This window comes from Podarcis liolepis, assembly GCF_965112155.1.
Source record: "Podarcis liolepis genome assembly, chromosome: 3".
Taxonomy (NCBI): Eukaryota; Metazoa; Chordata; class Lepidosauria; order Squamata; family Lacertidae; genus Podarcis; species Podarcis liolepis.
The window spans coordinates 123,781,256-123,800,214 of NC_139557.1; the positions used below are offsets into that span (position 1 = coordinate 123,781,256).

General features: G+C 48.3%; 1 protein-coding gene and 1 long non-coding RNA gene across 2 annotated transcripts in view; both read left to right on the top strand.

The window, feature by feature from the left end:
• Positions 1 to 2,399, top strand: part of LOC310702985 — a 39,325-nt gene extending 36,926 nt beyond the window's left edge. The window contains exon 3 of the long non-coding RNA XR_014523865.1: positions 176 to 2,399. This is a non-coding gene — a long non-coding RNA (uncharacterized lncRNA). The remainder of the gene's footprint in view (positions 1 to 175) is intronic.
• A 15,480-nt stretch (positions 2,400 to 17,879) lies between these two features.
• Positions 17,880 to 18,748, top strand: LOC310702386 (large ribosomal subunit protein eL20-like). Its single transcript, XM_083493856.1, has 2 exons — positions 17,880 to 18,072; positions 18,353 to 18,748. Exons 1-2 carry the CDS (start codon positions 17,914 to 17,916, stop codon positions 18,713 to 18,715), a joined length of 522 nt encoding a protein of 173 aa, XP_083349982.1. The 5' UTR covers positions 17,880 to 17,913; the 3' UTR covers positions 18,716 to 18,748.
• The last annotated feature ends 211 nt before the right edge of the window (positions 18,749 to 18,959 follow it).

Here is an 18,959-nt window from a genome sequence, read left to right on the forward strand (position 1 = left end):
CATCTGAAGGCAGCCCTGTTTATGGAAGCTTTTAATATTTAATGCTGTATTGTTTTTAACATTTGATTGGAAGCTGCCCAGAGTGGCTGGGGAAACTCAGCCAGATGGGCGGGGTATAAATAAATTATTATTATTATTATTATTATTATTATTATTATTATTATTATTATTCCAGGCCTTCGCTGCCTTCCGGATGCTCCCAGTCTCAGAGGAGCCCCTTTCTGAGACCGGGAGCATCTATTATTTCCCCTCCAACAGCAGAGGCTGGAAACCCCTTTCTTAAACGAAGCTAAATGGAGCAGCCCCAGGCACCAACCGATCTCTCTCTCCTAATGAGCCCAGAAGGTGAGGATGGGGCCCTCTCCTTCCACAGACAGCTGGCAGCATCACCCCATCAATTACCCCGGGCATCAGGAGGTGGGAGGCAATTTGTCCAGGGAAAAGCAGAAAAAGCCCTTCTTCTCCTCCTCCCCTGCTAATGAGTGAGACTAATGAGGTGACGAAGCGCCCATCCATCTCGCTATCTGGAACCGAAAGGCTTTGCCAGCTCTCTGGCACTCCGCAAGACAGGACTGTTTATTATTCCCGGGATTTAAAAAAAACAAAAAACCGCAGCAGCAAAAACTGAAAATTCTGCCCTGACCCAAGGCTTGCAAATATGTTGTTGTTGTCTAGTCATTTAGTTGTGTCCGCCTCTTCGTGACCCCCTGGACCAGAGCACGCCAGGCACTCCTGTCTTCCACTGCCTCCCGCAGTTTGGTCAGACTCATGTTTCTGACTTCGAGAACACTGTCCCACCATCTCGTCCTCTGTCGTCCCCTTCTCCTTGTGCCCTCCATCTTTCCCAACATCAGGGTCTCTTCCAGGGAGTCTTCTCTTCTCATGAGGTGGCCAAAGTCTTGGAGCCTCAGCTTCAGGATCTGTCCTTCCAGTGAGCACTCAGGGCTGATTTCCTTCAGAATGGAGAGGTTGGATCTTCTTGCAGTCCATGGGACTCTCAAGAGTCTCCTCCAGCACCAGAATTCAAAAGCATCAATTCTTCGGCGATCAGCCTTCTTTATGGTCCAGCTCCCACTTCCATACATCACTACTTGGAATACCATAGCTTGAACTATACGGACCTTTGTTGGCAAGGTGATGTCTCTGCTTTTTAAGATGCAGTCTAGGTTTGTCATTGCTTTTCTCCCAAGAAGCAGGCGTCTTTTAATTTCGTGACTGCTGTCACCATCTGCATTGATCATGGAGCCCATTAGCTGTGCAGTGATAAGAGGCAACATGGGTTAAGATCCACACTCAGCCATGAAGTTCACTGGGTGACCTTGGGCCACTCACACTCAGCCTAAACTTCCTTGTAGGGTTGTTGTTGTTGTGAGGATAAAATGGGGAGGAGGAGAAGTACATATGCCACCTGGAGCTCCTTGGGAGAAAGGCAGGATAAAAGGTAAAGGGACCCCTGACCGTTAGGTCCAGTCGCAGACAACTGTGGGGTTGCGGCGCTCATCTCGCTTTATTGGCCGAGGGAGCCGGTGTACAGCTTCCGGGTCATGTGGCCAGCATGACTGAGCCGCTTCTGGCGAACCAGAGCAGCGCATGGAAACGCCGTTTACCTTCCCGCCGGAGCGGTACCTATTTATCTACTTGCACTTTGATGTGCTTTCGAACTGCTAGGTTGGCAGGAGCAGGGACCGAGCAACGGGCGCTCACCCCGTTGCGGGGATTTGAACCGCCGAACTTCTGATCAGCAAGTCCTAGGCTCTGTGGTGATAGAAATGCAATAAATAAGAATTGTAAAATTATGCATGGCATGAGGACTTGCAACATGGCTTGCACTCTTACCTGGAAGTACATTTTTTAACAGTAGATGCACGCCTAGGAGTCCACATTGTCATTTATCTCGCTGGTGGTGCATGGTGGATTTTCCGATCACAGGAATTCTGGCTCCTAGCTTGGCACAAGCAACGCCTGCGATTCCTGCATTGCAGGGGGTTGGAATGGATGACCCTGTGGGGTCCCTTCCAACGCGACATGCCCGGGATTCGATGCTCTCTTGGCAGAACAGTACAGTGGCCCCTTGGTTCTCAAACGCCTTGGTACTCAAACAACTTGGAACCCAAACACTGCAAACCCAGAAGTAAGTGTTCCGGTTTGCGAACTTTTTTTGGAAGTCGAACATGCTTCGTTTTGAGTGCCACGCTTCCATTTTGAGTATTACGCTGAGGTCTGTCTGTTTTTACTATTTATTTTGTGTTTTTGTTCTTGTGGCTCTTTTTCGTTTCGTTTTTGTGACTGTGTGGAACCCAGTTCAGCTACTGATTTATTGATGATGTGACTGCAGTACATTGTCTATTGCTTTCGTATTATCGATCTATGGTCTTGTTAGATAGTAAAACTCAAGTTAAATTGCTGTTTTAGGGGTTGTCTTTTAAAAGTCTGGAAGGGATTAATCCATTTTGCATTATTTCAATAATAATAATAAATAATAATAAATTTTTATTTATACCCCGCCCTTCCCGGTTCAAAAACCAGGCTCAGGGCGGCTAACAACAAATTTAAAACACTTTAAAACACTTAATTATAAAAGCAGCATAAAATAAAGTATAAAAACATAAATAACAATAAAAATTAAAAATAAGTTAGATAATCCCCAGGGCTAGCTGGCTGAATTGGTCCTACTTGGGCCAGCGAGGGAACCGGGGGAGAATTAGCTGTGGGATCCCAGAGCGGGGAATTTTCATAAAAGGGGAAGAAAGGGGAATAAAAGATCAGGCTATGTAAGTTTAAATTGAAAACCAGGCGGAATAGTTCTGTCTTACAGGCCCTGCGGGAGGAGGTTAAATCCTGCAGGCCCTTGGTCTCATGGGACAGAGCGTTCCACCAGGTCGGAGCCACCACTGAGAAGGCCCTGGCCCTGCTGGAGGATAGTCTGACTTCCTTAGGGCCTGGGACCTAAGGAAGCTCACCTTGGTTTTGGAACGCTTTGGAACGGACTTCCGGAACGGATTAAGTTTGAGAACCAAGGTACCACTGTAATGCAATTGGAAGTCTAGGCCGTACCCAAGAGGAGAGGCAGACCCCTCCGTGAAGTGTCTTTAAAAACTCAATAACACCAGCTCTCCGGATGCCATCTGTTGTAGCTGCAAATAAACTTGTTCTTTTTCCGGATGGAAAAGTCACAGCTGCCTGGACACAGCGGCTGTCAACCTCCAGGACCTTTCAGGTAACGGAGTCTGCGAAAACCCCGCTTTTCTGCCTCAGCAGCTTGGAAAGTGTTGCCCAGTCGGTGCCACACAAATCCAAAGGTTGCTGCAAAATTTTGCGCATTCATTTTTGACAGAGCTTATCAATATCGCCGAGGAAACTATTCATCCTCATCCGAAATTAATGTGGCTGAGTGTTTCCGATGACACCAACATAGATATACCGTCAAAAGAATCGGTCTTACATATGGCTGCAGTCGTTTGCAGCAAGCAAAATAGCTGCTCTATGAAGGACGAAAGATGTTTGCCATGAAGGGGTTGAATAATCGTGAGACTGGATAAATTGCATTTTCAGCTGAATTCGGCGGGGGGGGTGGCACTTGAAGCATCCGTTGTATCGAGCCATTTCAATTGCTTTGATTTGATTTGCTCCTTGCAAACAGCCGAAAGTCTGTAAATGTTGGTAATAAACCCAATTTGCAATGGGGGGTTGAATAATTTCAATTGCAACCGTATGATCTTGGCAGCACAAACAGTAATCACAACTCAATGGGGAAAAGCCCATACACTTACACACCGGATACTTGGTAGTGCTCGCTCTGGAATAGAGCTATTATGGAGACAATCATGAATCCTCTGAGGTTTCGACAGGGGCTAGAACCTCCAGGCATGTTTAATTTGATTTAATGTTCCTTTATTGCCTGTACAGCAGAACCGGCATTTTCAAGGCAACCAGGACACAAGCCTGACAAATCTGAAACAGTACAATCTGATAAAGTCGAAAGCCTTTGCTATTTTAACCCCTGTGTAAGTGGGCTCATTCTACATGCCTATCTCAAAGTTCTGTTTTCCCCCTTTTAATTTTGTCTGGTGTTGCACTTGTTCTGTTTCATATGCATGATAACATGAAATAACAGTGAAAATCCGGACAGAAAAGTTGTTGAGTTTGTTTGTTTGTTTGGCCAAAGTTGCTGAGCCTTTTTTTGTGCAAAATCACCATTTCTGAGCTTTTTTTTTTTTTAATGGAAAATTGGCAAACAACATCCAGGTTTTCCTGTCCTATTTTTTTAAAAAACCCATTTCCACCAGAATCCCAGTTTCTGGAAACCACAGGTGGGGCGGTGGCTGGCTCTGTGTTCGAATCCTGCTTGCTGGTTTGCCATTGGGGCATCTGGTCGGCCCCTAGATAGGCCGCTGGCCTGATCCACAGCCTCTCCTTCCTTTCTTACATCTCAGCAGCCTTTGCCATCCTTTTCCACCGCAGGGGAGAGAACGGCTGTGCGTTTGGGTGTTCCTGAGGAAATTGAAGTTGATGGACGCGTCTCCCGGAACCGGGGAAGTTGGTGATCTGAAGGCTGATCCCGTCCTTGCGTCAACTGCAATTTTTCAGCTCCGTGTCAAAACGTTGCCTTTTAAAGCCTCTCTCTCCTTCCCCTGCTGTGCTCACCCCCCCACCAACACACACAAAACGAAGAGAATAGCCTGCCTCCCTTTTAAACAAAAAGAAGAGACAGCTTTCCAAAATAGGTGTCATGGAAAATCTCCAGGTATCTGCTCATCTCGGCTGCGTGCATAAGCTATTCCGAACCTGGCAAATTCAATTACTGGGGCAAGGGCTGTTTCCTGAGCTGGGAGTTGTTGGGGGGGGGGGTTGGAGAGATAAAAAGGAATTGGATGTTCCATTAACGAACAAGCGGCGGCCACATGCGCTGATTAATTGCGACAGGACGGCGGAACCGCCTCCCGGGATCATAAACAGCCCGGGACATCAAGGCCGTGGCAGAGCTTTTAACTCTAATTCGCCAGCGCAGACAGGTGTGCAACCAGGAGCCTGTTTGCCATCACCAGGGAATCCGTAGGGAACTGTTTCCCCTTCAGAAAAACAAGCAGGCCCTGGATGGAACAGATGTTGATAATCAGGGGTTTGGGGTGGGGAGGAAGAACGGAGAGATCAGAGACATTCCCCCCCCCCCAGCTTTTTGTCGCATTTCCCCTCTGGCTCTGCTGTGGCGTAATCTCATTGCATGCCCAAGGGTGCGGTAAAGGTAAAGGGACCTCTGACCCTTAGGTCCAGTCGTGGCCGACTCTGGGGTTGTGGTGCTCATCTCGCTTTATTGGCCGAGGGAGCCGGCGTACAGCTTCCGGGTCATGTGGCCAGCATGACTAAGCCGCTTCTGGCGAACCAGAGCAGCACACGGAAGCGCCGTTTACCTTCCCGCCGGAGCGGTACCTATTTATCTACTTGCACTTTTGACGTGCTTTCGAACTGCTAGGTTGGCAGGAGCAGGGACCGAACAACGGGAGCTTACCCCGTCGCGGGAATTCGAAACGCCGACCTTCTGATCGGCAAGTCCTAGGCTGTGTGAGACAAATGTAAAGGTAAAGGGACCCCTGACCGTTAGGTCCAGTCGTGGCCGGCTCTGGGGTTGTGGCGCTCATCTCGCTTTATTGGCTGAGGGAGCCAGCGTACAGCTTCCGGGTGATGTGGCCAGCATGACTAAGCCGCTTCTGGCGAACCAGAGCAGCGCACGGAAACACCGTTTACCTTCCTGCTGGAGGGGTACCTATTTATCTACTTGCACTTTGATGTGCTTTCGAACTGCTACGTGGGCAGGAGCAGGGACCGAGCAACGGGAGTTTTCGTGCGCTGCTCTGGTTTCGGTCATGGTGTCCCATTGCACCAGAAATGGTTTAGTCATGCTGGCCACATGACCTGGAAAGCTGTCTGTGGACAAACGTCGGCTCCCTCTCCTGATCGGCCACTGTGAGAACAGGAAGCAAGATGAGGTGACCCTTTGGCCTGATCCAGCCAGGCTCATCTTATGTTCTAGTAAAAGGGTCAGCAAACTTTTTCAGCAGGGGGCTGGCCCACTGTCCCTCAGATCTTGTGGGGGGCTGGACTATATTTTGGGAAGAAGAAAAAAGAACGAATTCCTATGCCCCACAAATAACCCAGAGATGCATTTTATATAAAAGGACACATTCTACTCATGTAAAAACAGGTTGATTCTCGGACCATCTGTGGGCTGGATTTAGAAGGCGATTGGGCCAGATCCAGCCCCCGGGCCTTAGTTTGCCTACCCATCAGAGCTGTCAAGTTTTCCCTTTTTTAAAGGGAAATTCCCTTATTCCGAATAGGGTTCCTCGCAAGAAAAGGGGAAAGTTGACAGCTATACTACCCATGTTCTAGTATGAAGCAAAGCACTATGCAAGCTGCTCCTCAGCATGCAAACGAAGATGCGCCTTGCAAAACCTGGATTTACTGCGAATGTTAAGTAGAGCGCTCTCTCTGTGTCTGTCTCTCTGCACTTGAATGTTGCTAAACCTTGGCTGCTCACCAGATTGAAGGTCCTGCAAGCGAACTCTCTAATTTCATAAGACGTTTTCTTTTCTAACATGGCAATACGAAACCTCTGAACATATTTCCTTCCAAGATACAGATATTTAAAAGAGCAGCCTTGGCTTGCCTGAATCTGAGCCTGGTCTGGGACCACAGACGGAGGGCAGGCTAAATAAAGATGCAATGTAAAGGGACCCCTGACCATTAGGTCCAGTTGTGGCCGACTCTGGGGTTGCAGTGTTCATCTCGCTTTACTGGCCGAGGGAGCCGGCGTACAGCTTCCGGGTCATGTGGCCAGCATGACTAAGCCGCTCCTGGCAGACCAGAGCAGCGCACGGAAATGCCGTTTACCTTCCCGCCGGAGTGGTACCTATTGATCTACTTGCACTTTGACGTGCTTCCGAACTGCTAGGTTGGCAGGAGCAGGGACCGAGCAACGGGAGCTCACCCTGTTGCGGGGATTCGAACCACCGACCGAGAGCCAGTGTGGTGTAGTGGTTAAGAGCGGTAGTCACGTATTCTGGGGAACCGGGTTTGTGTCTCCGCTCCTCCACATGCAGCTGCTGGGTGACCCTGGGCTAGTCACACTTCCTTGAAGTCTCTCAGCCCCACTCACCTCACAGAGTGTTTGTTGTGGGGGAGGAAGGGAAAGGAGATTGTTAGCCGCTTTGAGACTCCTGGAGGGGAGTGAAAGGCGGGATATCAAATCCAAACTCTTCTTCTTCTTCTTCTTCTTCTGATCGGCAAGTCCTAGGCTCTGCGGTTTAACCCACAACGCATAAAGATGTAGTAAGTACCGTATTTTTTGCACCACAACACTCACTTTTTTCCTCCTAAAAAGTAAGGGGAACTGTCTGTGCGTGTTATGGAGGGAATGCCTACGGGTGGCATGCCTACGGATTTTCCTCCTCTAAAAACTACTTGCGTGTTATGGTCGGGTGCGTGTTATAGAGCAAAAAATACGGTAAATAAATAAATGAGGCCATCATCAAGGCCTCCCCACAAAAAAAAAAGAAAACGTAGGTGTAGCATCCCGCGCACGTTTACCGAGATGTAAACCCCACTATGAACACTGGGCTTACTCCCAAGAAATTTCCATCCCCTGGAATTTCACAAATGGGCAAGGAGCTGGATTGGCTGACAAGCTGGTCGAAAGTACAGGAGGACAACCCTTAGAACATAAGAAAAGTTCTGCTGGCTCCAGTCTAGAATCCTGTTCTCACAGCGGCCAACCCAACAATTTTGGGAAACCTGCAAGCAGTATTCAGGCTGGAAGCTGGAGACACAGAGACCTGTTTGCTCTTTGCAGCTCCAAAGCTGCGGATAATAGAGAAGCCAGACCTCCTGGGGTGTTGATGCTGTGAGCCCTTCCATCTTATGCTCAGGTTGTGTACATGTGCAGATAACACCATACATCCCAAAGATACCGTGGTCTCTGCTGACGTTCATTCCAAGGAAACCAAACCTGGATAACCTGGAATCTCTTGTTACTGAGAGACTGGGGTAATAGGTGTTTTCTTTAGCGAGGAAGCTGCTGGATCAGGCCAATGGCCCGTATAGGCCAGGATCCTGTTCTCACAGTGGTCAGCCAAATACCTGGTGAGAAACCAGCACGCAGGATTCGAACACAAGAGCAACACTCTCCCCTCTTGTGGTTTCCAGCAACCACTATACAGAAGCATCGCTGCCTCTGACTGTGGAGGCAGAGTACGGCCATTGTGGCAAGTAGCCGGCGATAACATTCCCCTCCTCCATGAATTTGTCTCCTCCTCTTTTAAAGCCATCTGAGTTGGCGGCCCTCACCGCCTCCTGTGGCAAGGAGTTCCGCAGTTTAGCCACGTGCTGCGCTAATAAGTGCTTTTACTTTATCTCTCCTTAATCCGGGTGGGAATAGCTGCTCAGAACATCCACAGGGCACAGGGATGGGAAAGGCCGGCACCTCGTCCGTCAGACTGACCAGCAGGCAGCGCACAACACATTGAAATAAAAAATTAAGGTCTTATGTATATAATAAAGGTTCATAAATGTACCAAACAAGCGCGTACATACATATATAAACCACGTGTCTGAAGCAGCACAGGAAAACAGCCCTGGAACCATTTTTGATTCCCAAACTGACCAAATGATTTCTCTGCAAGGTTAAGGAAAATGGAAAAGCCTCCCCATTGTCTTTTCCTTCACTAATCCTGGCCTAAGGGTATGTCTGTGAATGAATAGGGTGAGCCTGTGACCTGGCTCAGGAATAAAGTATTTATCATTACAAAAGACTAGCCAGGCTCCCCAGGGCATCCAATCAAGTGACTATTAACAGGTAACCTGCCAGACAGGAGGTAAACAATGCACTCAGATTTCTGGTAAACAAAGCACTCAGATTTCTGTTGTAGACCACCCCTTTCTGTGATGTAGGTATGATGTTTCTGGGGGTGGTCTTGAACTCCAGAGTGGATAATTTAAATTGTCTATGTAAGGGCGGGCACACCTGGGTCCTGGGTCCTCTTCCTTCTCCTGCGTGTGAGGGGAGCACCCTGTTGCAACAGTTAATAAAGATTAGGCTTACGAGCTGCTTTGCTTCTCAATATTCTCTGGTTGGCCTCTGTTATTTTCTCCGACCGATGGAGAACCTGCAAAGGACTCTACAAGGGCTCTTGTGTCCCCCATAAGGGAATAAGGGCAGATTTTCATTTATTACACACCATTCTCCTTATCCCTTGCTGGGCATGTTTTAGTCGAGCCAAACTTTTGCAGAGCTCGAGGGCAAACAGCACCTCCTTCTTGTGACTCTCTCTCCCTCTCATCTCCGCCCCCCCCCCCAGCCCCCGGATGTATCCTGCTGGCTGGGCCTGGAGCTGATCTTATCATCTTGTTATTTTCCACTGGTTATAAATCTCCGGCTTGCTTGTGTTTGTCTTTGCATCTCGGATGAGGGATTATGAAAAATGAATACATTCTCCGTGTCACCAAAGAAGGAGAAAGTGATGGAGCTTGAAGGAGCTGTGAGAGAAGGCCGGGAGGCGGAGGACTGCGGACTGGAGGGGGCACGATGCGAACTCCGGGCAGGTCCAGCTGCAACTCACCCCCTTGTACCTAATTATTATAGGAACACAGTAAGCGGCTGCAAAGGGTCAGGAATCCTGTTTAAGTTTTTGTATGCATTGGTCTGGATGCTTAGTCTCTGCTGGAGGTAATATAACCATGGAATTGTAATAATAATGATGATGATGATGATGATGATGTTTAGTCATGTCCGACTCTTCGTGACCCCCTGGACCAGAGCACACCAGGCACTCCTGTCTTCCACTGCCTCCCGCAGTTTGGTCAGACTCATGCTGGTAGCTTCGAGAACACTGTCCCACCATCTCGTCCTCTGTCGTCCCCTTCTCCTTGTGCCCTCCATCTTTCCCAACATCAGGGTCTTCTCCAGGGAGTCTTCTCTTCTCATGAGGTGGCCAAAGTCTTGGAGCCTCAGCTTCAGGATCTGTCCTTCCAGTGAGCACTCAGGGCTGATTTCCTTCAGAATGGAGAGGTTGGATCTTCTTGCAGTCCATGGGACTCTCAAGAGTCTCCTCCAGCACCAGAATTCAAAAGCATCCATTCTTTGGCGATCAGCCTTCTTTATGGTCCAGCTCTCACTTCCATACATCACTACTGGGAAAACCAGAGCTTGAACTATACGGACCTTTGTCGGCAAGGTGATCATAATTTATTATTTATACCCCGCCCATCTGGTTGGCTTTCCCCAGCCACTCTGGGTGGCTCCCAACAGAATATTAAAAACACAATAAAACATCAAACATTAAAAGCGTCCCTAAACAGGGCTGCCTTCAGATGTCTTCTAAAAGTCAGATAGTTCTTTATTTCCTTGACATCTGAAGGGAGGGCGTTCCACAGGGTGGGCGCCACTACCGAGAAGGCCCTCTGCCTGGTTCCCTGTAACCTCACTTCTCGCAGGACGGAACCGCCAGAAGGCCCTCGGAGCTGGACCTCAGGGTCCAGGTTGAACGATGGGGGTGGAGTTGGAAGGGCCCCCCAGGAGGTAATAAAACCATGGATTTGTAGAGGTGGAAGGGACCCCTGAGGGTCATCTAGTCCAACCCCCTGCAAGAAGAAGAAGAGGAGTTTGGATTTGATATCCCGCTTTATCACTACCCGAAGGAGTCTCAAAGTGGCTCACATTCTCCTTTCCCTTCCTCCCCCACAACAAACACCTCTGAGGTGAGTGGGGCTGAGAGACTTCAGAGGAGTGTGACTGGCCCAAGGTCACCCAGCAGCTGCATGTGGAGGAGCGGGGAAGCGAACCCCGTTCACCAGATTACGAGTCCACCGCTCTTAACCACTACGCCACACTGGCTCTCTTATGATGATGGTCACTGTGGCGTTTGTCCTCCTAGATGTGTGACATCATAATGGGTTCATAAGGAAAGAGTTCACTAATTGTAAAATGACTAACCAATAGGAACCCAAGGGGAGGAGTTAGAGTTAGAGTTGTTAAGTCAGTCTGGAGTTAGAGAAGAGAGAGGCAGGATAAGTCTGTGGGTTGGGCTAGTCTGATGTGAGAGAGGGAGAGAATCTGTTAAGAGGAGTCAAGCAGTTGAGATAATCAGTCAGTAGGAATTAGGAAGGTACAGGCGGGCAGATTTGAGGGTAAACCATACACAGCACGGGTCTGCCCTTGCGGCTCGTTGGAAGTTGAAACTGCTTCACATGTACTATTACATTGTCGTCTTTATGAGGATATACGTTTGACTTTTATTACACCTGTTTTGCAAAAGTCCAGGAAAGAATCGGAACACCATAGTTTAAAACTACTGCTAGAGGACAAGAATCCCAAGACTACATTAAATGTAGCTAAATTCTGTGCGTCTGCAATCAATCGCAGGAAGCAAGTGGTTTCCCATAATGACCAAACCCCTAAATGCTAACTACAGGGGGCACGCTAATAATTAATTTTAATTTTTATACTTAAATCCTTGTTATATTCATATTGTCCTTTGCATTTTTGATATTTTTATGATCTGTGATATTGTGTGTGTTGACGCTGGTCTGTGACCGTATTAATAAATTCATTTATTCAAGGTATATGCCGGTAAAGAAACTAAGGCTAAGAAACTGACAAGAATATTATCTGAGAAACCATAAACTTGTTTACACATAAAATAAACTTGTTTATTTGGTTCAATTTTAACAACTGTCTGGACTCAGTGTGTACCCGAGAGAAATGGGTTGGTGGCAGCGGGGAAGCGAGCACAGTGGTGGCACAGGGATCAATAGACCGTCAAACGTCCAGGGACCCTGTGTGATCGCCACAGTCACCATTCGGGACATGTCCAGCAGCTGTCAGGGCAACGGCTGGGGCTTCCATACATAATCATCTCCATTTTACACATGACTTGGGAAGACAGGCGAACTAATGCCAGTGTACTGGAAGAAGCAAGGATCAGTGGCGTAGCGTGGGTTGTCAGCACCCGGGGCAAGGCAAGTAATTTGCGCCCCCTAACCCGTGGATTTGCACCCCCTAACCCTAACCCCCAGATGTTGCACCCGGTGCAGCTGGCCCCCCCTGCACCCCCCACGCTACGCCACTGGCAAGGATCACCAGTGTTGAAGCAATGATTCTTCAACATCAACTTTGTTGGACTGGTCATGTTGTGCGGATGCCTGGTTATTGTCTTCCAAAGCAACGGCTCTATTCCGAACTTCAAAATGGAAAGCGTAATGCTGGTGGTCAACAACAGAGGTTTAAAGACTCTCTCAAGGCCAATCTAAAAAAAAATATAGTATAAAGGTAAAGGGACCCCTGACCATTAGGTCCAGTCGTGGCCGACTCTGGGGTTGTGGCGCTCATCTCGCTTTACTGGCTGAGGGAGCCGGCGTACAGCTTCCAGGTCATGTGGCCAGCAGGACTAAGCCGCTTCTGGAGAACCAGAGCAGCCCACGGAAACGCCGTTTACCTTCCCGCCGGAGCAGTATCTACTTATCTACTTGCACTTTGACGTGCTTTCGAACTGCTAGGGTGACAGGAGCAGGGACCGAGCAACGAGAGCTCACTCCGTCACGGGAATTCGAACCGCCGACCTTCTGATCGGCAAGTCCTAGGATCTGTGGTTTACCCCACAGCGCCACCCGCAACACCAACAATTAGGAAACACTAGCCTGCGAAGGCTCCAGTTGGAGAACAGCCTTTACCAAAGGGGCCATGGGCTTTGAAGATGCTCAAACTCAGGACACAAGGGAGAAACGTGCTAAGAGGAAGGCATGCTTGGCAAACCCTCATCATGATCAACGCCCGCCCAGAAGCCTATGTCCCCACTGTGGAAGGACGTCTGGGTCCAGAATTAGCCTCCACAGTCACTTACAGACTCATTGTTTATGGAAGTACGGGTACGAGTGATCACCAAAGAAGAAAGGCATCTCTCACCTGCCAAAGTCAAAACAAAGCTTTTTTTAAAAAAAAAAATCCTTCCAGTAGCACCTTAAAGACCAACTAAGTTTGTTATTGGTATGAGCTTTCGTTTGCATGCACACTTCTTCAGAGTCAAAGTCAAGGTTCTTTCTCTGCAGTGCATAGCAAGAGTGGTCTCAGTTCGTTCAAACCGCTTTCCCTGCTAAAAACAAAACTGTAGCCACAATTTCTTTTTAAAACTCATGTAACTGAAAACATACTAGGGCTCTGGAGTCCCTGCCCTGGGTGGATAGGGAGATGAGGCCATTTTAGAGGGGATTGTGATAGAAGCTTGTAAAATCGGGAATTGTGCTGAGAGTGGATATTATTTTCCCCTCCTATAATTTGAGGGTCACCCCATAAAATCAACGGGCAGCAATATTTTTGCATGATGGATAGTATCAAATAAATACTTTCTTCATAAGGCGTAATGGGTGCCTAATACAAAAATAGCCTCAAACACTTTCAAATGCATCCAAAAACAGGGGCTGGGGTTCACCCAGGGCTGTCCCACGGAGGACCTTAAGGCCCACAAATGACAACACTTTGGAGGTCCCAGGTCGCAAGGTGGTTAGATTGGCCTCAACTAGGGCCAGGGCCTTTTCAGTACTGGCCCCGACGTGGTGGAACGCTCTGTCACAAGAGACCAGGGCCCTGCGGGACTTGACATCTTTCCGCAGGGCCTGCAAGACAGATCTGTTCCACCAGGCCTTTGGTTTGGACTCAGCCTGACCCTTATGTTGCCCTCCCCTTATCGTCTTGATCTATGGGCTACTATTAAAATGAGGCTGCATTTTAAATTGCATTTTAACCTGTATTTTAAATTGGTGCTTTTTTCCTATTATGATTTTACTGTAATTTTATTGGTGTTAACCGCCCTGAGCCCGGCTGTGGCCAGGGAGGGCGGGGTATAAATAAAATTATTATTATTATTTATTATTATTATTATTATTATTATTATTATTATTATTATTATCTTGGCGCCTTTAAACGTTGTGGATGCCGAGTTAAGTAAGAGCATAACAAACATGAGGAGAGCCTGCCGGATCAGGCCAGTGGTCCATATAGTCCCACATACTGGTCTCACAGTGGCCAGCCATGGTGGGAAACCCGTAAGCAGGATTCGAACACAAGAGCAACACTTTCCCCTCCTGTGGTTTCTAGAAATTCAGGAACATTGCTGTCTCCAACTGTTGAGGCAGAGTCATCTTGGCTAGTGGCCATCGATAGCCCTCTCCCTCCTCCGTGATTTTGTCTAATCCTCCTTTAAAGCCATCAAGGTTGGCGGCCATCACTGTGGCAGGGAGTTCCGCAGTTGAACCCTGCACTGTGCAAATCACTCCTTCCTTTTATCCATCCCGAATCTTCCAACTCTCAGCTTCATCCAATATCCCCGATTTCTGGTGTCACGAGAGAGGGAGGAAAAACTTTTCTCTAACCGCTTTCTCCAATTTTATAATCTTTTGTCCTATTCCTTCTTACTCGCCTCTTCGCTAAACTAAAAAAATTCCAAATGCTGCAGCCGTTCCTCACAGGTGAGTCGCTCCATCCCCTTCACCGTTTGGTGTGTGCCATTTTCAAATTTATTGATTTGATCTTGTTTTTTAAAGTGCAACATCAAAAAATAAAAGCCATAGAGCATCACAGCCCGGGAGGACAAACGTACTAAGATACCCTCCAAAGCGATAATGAAGTATTAACTTATACAAAGATTATTCCCTTTTCAAATAATACAGATTTATTTATTTATTTTAAAAATTGCTTGCCTATTTCTCAACCTTGCAATATGCTTTAAGGCAACAGCAACTGCACACTGTATTCATGGTTCCCGTCCTTAATGCAGATGTTTCGCCCACAAGCGAGTCGCCTCTTGCCTTCGGTGCAGCAGAAGGGGTTAACTGGGACCCCCCCCCCAGGTCCAGCGCCCAAGCCTCATTCGCTCCCCAAGCCGCTGATAGAAAGCAGGTTTGAAAATAGCCTTGGCAAAGGCCTTTTAGTGTTTTTCCATCTTTTCCCCCTCTTCTCCCGGCCTCCCACAGGTCACGGCCCAGAGAGAGAGGCTGACGCGGGATGGAAAAACCATTTATCTCCAGGCTGAGCCCTGGAGCGGGTTGTGGCGAGGGGGGGTGGCAGCTGGGAGGAGGGGGGTGAAGTGTAAGACAGCAGCAGCCGCCCAGCTGGCTTCAGCCTTGGCTGGAAACCTCCAACCCAGGTGCAAAAGCAGCCGGTCCGTCGTGTGACGCATCCCTGGGGGACCTCTCCATCACCATCGCTCCAGGATGGGAGGGTGGTCCTTTGGGTGCTGGCCTGGAGCTCAGTGAGGAGGCCGGCAGCTTACTCTCTGGAAAGAGGGGTGGGCAGAGGGTGGCTCTGGTGGGAGGCCCTCTATGTGTGGGGCACCGGCAGTCTCAGATGGCCGCTACTACAACAAGGTACTGTTTTTAAGCACAATTCAAAGTGTTGGTGCTGACCTTTAAAGCCCTAAACGGCTTCGGTCCATTATACCTGAAGGAGCATCTCCACCCCCATCATTCAGCCCAGACACCGATGTCCAGCTTTGAGGGCCTTCTGGCGGTGCCCTCACTGCGAGAAGCCAAGTTACAGGGAACCAGGCAGAGGGCCTTCTCGGTGGTGGCACCCTCCCTGTGGAACATCCTCCCACTAGATGTCAAAGAGAACAACAACTACCAGACTTTTAGAAGACATCTGAAGGCAGCCCTGTTTAGGGAAGCTTTTAATGTTTAATAGGTTATTGTATTTTAGTGTTTTGTTGGAAGCCGCCCAGAGTGGCTGGGGAAACCCAGCCAGATGGACGGGGTATATATAATAAATTATTATTATTATTATTATTATTATTATTATTATTATTATTGTTGTTGTTGTTGAAAAATTCTGGGGTGAGAGACTACTCAACAGCCCAGCTCGTCGGGGTGCAAGACCCCTGTGGGTCCATGTGGTCAGTTAAAGAAGGAAGTTCCAGCCAAGTAATTTGGAGCAAAACAATGGTCAGTAGACCACTATCTTTATTGTTGCGCAACAGGAGTAAGAACTCCGAGCATGGGGTGACGTCCCCTTTTAAAACTTCCCTCTTTCCCCCAGAATACACTCCGAGCAGCATCACTGAGACATTATCACTGAGCCTAGGACTTGCTGATCAGAAGGTCGGCGGTTCAAATCCCTGCGATGGGGTGAGCTCCCGTTGCTCGGTCCCTGCTCCTGCCAACCTAGCAGTTCGAAAGCACGTCAAAGTGCAAGTAGATAAATAGGTACCACTCTGGCGGGAAGGTAAACGGCGTTTCCATGCGCTGTTCTGGTTCGCCAGAAGCGGCTTAGTCATGCTGGCCACATGACCCGGAAGCTGTACGCCAGCTCCCTTGGCCAATAAAGCGAGATGAGCACCGCAACCCCAGAGTTGGCCACGACTGGACCTAATGGTCAGGGGTCCCTTTACCTTTATGGCTTCCCTTGATCTGGACACTGGACATCTGTTCGTTCTTTTCTACCTTATCAGCCACTTTTCTTCTTTGCACTGCTTTCGAAGGACCCAAACTGAGAGGTGGCACAGAGGGTGGCAAAGAATGGGCTTTTTCCAGGGAATTTTGCACTGGCCTGTGTTGTCAGCCTGCAAGGCAGCTCCCAGCGGTGCTGCAACTTCCCCCCCTGCTGGTCCAGCGCAGCAGCGCAGCTTTGGTTGGCTGCACATTGAGAGTGCATCTAATTGCTTCACCTGAACCAGATCAGGGCAGGTGCAAGTTGTGTGTACCTGGACACGACGACATCGACAAGAATCCACAACTCACGTGTCAGTGCTGAAGCAAGTGCAACAAGAATCGCAAGGGCTGTCATGACTCTAGGAGTACCTTGCCCTTGCGCAACTTCAAAAAAGATTTGTATTTGTTTATTGTGGTTTATTTATTGCATTTCTATTCCACCTTTCCTCCAGGGAGTTTGAGGTGGCCTACACAGCTTTCCTCCTCCCCAGATTATCTCTCAACAACCCTGTGAGGTTGAAATAAAAAAAATCCTTCCAGTAGCACCTTAAAGACCAACTAAGTTAGTTCTTGGTATGAGCTTTCGTGTGCATGCACACTTCTTCAGATACACTGTGTGCATGCACACGAAAGCTCATACCAAGAACTAACTTAGTTGGTCTTTAAGGTGCTACTGGAAGGATTTTATTTATTTTGACTATGGCAGACCAACACGGCTACCTATCAGTACCTGTGAGGTTGGTTAGCCTGAGAGGCCGTCCCACCCAGTGAGTTTCATGGCTGAGTGGGGATTTGAACCCAGATCTCCCAGGTCCTAGTCCAAAACTCTAATCCAGGCATAGGCAAACTCGTCCCTCCAGATGTTTTGGGACTACAATTCCCATCATCCCTGATCACTGGTCCTGTAACTAGGGATCATGGGAGTTGTAGTCCCAAAACAGCTGGAGGGCCGAGTTTGCCCATGCCTGCTCTAACCACTGCACCACACTGCCTCCCAAGGAGTTTCTCTTTCATTTCACCCACCTGATTTGTTTCCATCAAGTCCCTTTAATAAGGAAGACCGCACCTTGGCGAAGGCCAGTGGAAGCTTAATGGAAAATGGATTTGCTTTATTAAATATTTTTCATTCATAGGGTAGGACTGGCTGCCCACCATCACCAGAACACAAGAAGCGCCCTGCCGGATCAGGCCAGCAGCTCATCGAGTCCAGCAGCCTGTTCTCACAGTGGCCAACCACATGCCCATTATGGGAAACCCACAAGCAAGATTCGAACACAAGAGCGACAGTTGTGTCCAGCAATGAGCATTCAGAAGCATCGCTGCCTCGATAGCGGTGGAGGCAGAACAAAGCCATACTAGCTAGTTGCCATCAACAGCCTGTCATGAAAATTCCACTCAATGTTGATCCAGAGGCTTTTTCTGGGTGGCAGCGAGAGAGGCAGCACCATGAAGGTGTCGGGCACCCTGAGGGAGTACAAAGCTGTTGGGAGATGCCTCCCCACTCCTAAGTGCCCAACACCACCTCTCTATCGTATGCGCATCTTTGCTCCTAATCATGTTGTTGCAAAGTCCCGTTTCTGGTATTTTGTCTCTCAACTGAATAGAATAAAATAGAATAGAATAGAATCCTAGAGTTGGAAGAGACCACAAGGGCCATGGAGTCCAACCCCCTGCCAAGCAGGAAACACCATCAGAGCACTCCTGACATATGGTTGTCAAGCCTCTGCTTAAAGACCTCCAAAGGAGGAGACTCCACCACACTCCTTGGCAGCAAATTCCACTGTCCAACAGCTCTTACTGTCAGGAAGTTCTTCCTAATGTTTAGGTGGAATCTTCTTTCTTGTAGTTTGGATCCATTGCTCCGTGTCCGCTTCTCTGGAGCAAGATGAAGAAATCTTCTGGGGAAATTGTGTACTGTGGACAGGTTTTTGAGAAGTCTCTGTTGAAGGTGAAAAAATTCAGTATCTGGCTGCACTATGATTCTCGTAGTGGAACTCATAACATGTACAGGGAGTACAGGTTTTTGACAACAGCTGGAGCTGTTACACAGTGCTATCGCGATATGGGAGCCCGTTACAGAGCTTGTGCTCACTCAATTCAGATCATGAAGGTTGGAGAGATCGCTGCTAGCAAGTGCCGCAGACCAGCTGTCAAGCAGTTCCATGATTCCAAAATCAAGTTCCCTCTGCCACATAGAGTTCTGCATAAGCCACGCATCACCAGCAAGAGACCTAACATGTTCTTCTAAATGCAGACTTGGTTCATTTGCTCTGAGTTTCAATAAAGTTCTTTTTGAACTTCTGGAAGAAAAAAACAATGTTGATCTAGAGCAGATTCCAACCTATAGTTAGCAGAGCAAAAACTTAAGCATGTTGCAGGATTCCCCCCAAAAATAAACCAGAGGCCATTGTACAGTATTTTTCGCTCTATAACACGCACCCGACCATAACACGCATGTAGTTTTTAGAGGAGGAAAATCCGCAGGCATGCCA

Bases quoted from the DNA above. Each gene is read 5' to 3' on its own strand.
- LOC310702386 (XM_083493856.1), top strand. From the start codon at position 17,914: ATGAAGGTGTCGGGCACCCTGAGGGAGTACAAAGCTGTTGGGAGATGC. The intron at 18,073-18,352 runs ATAAAATAGAAT...CTCTGGAGCAAG, and splicing joins TTGTCTCTCAACTGAATAGA to ATGAAGAAATCTTCTGGGGA.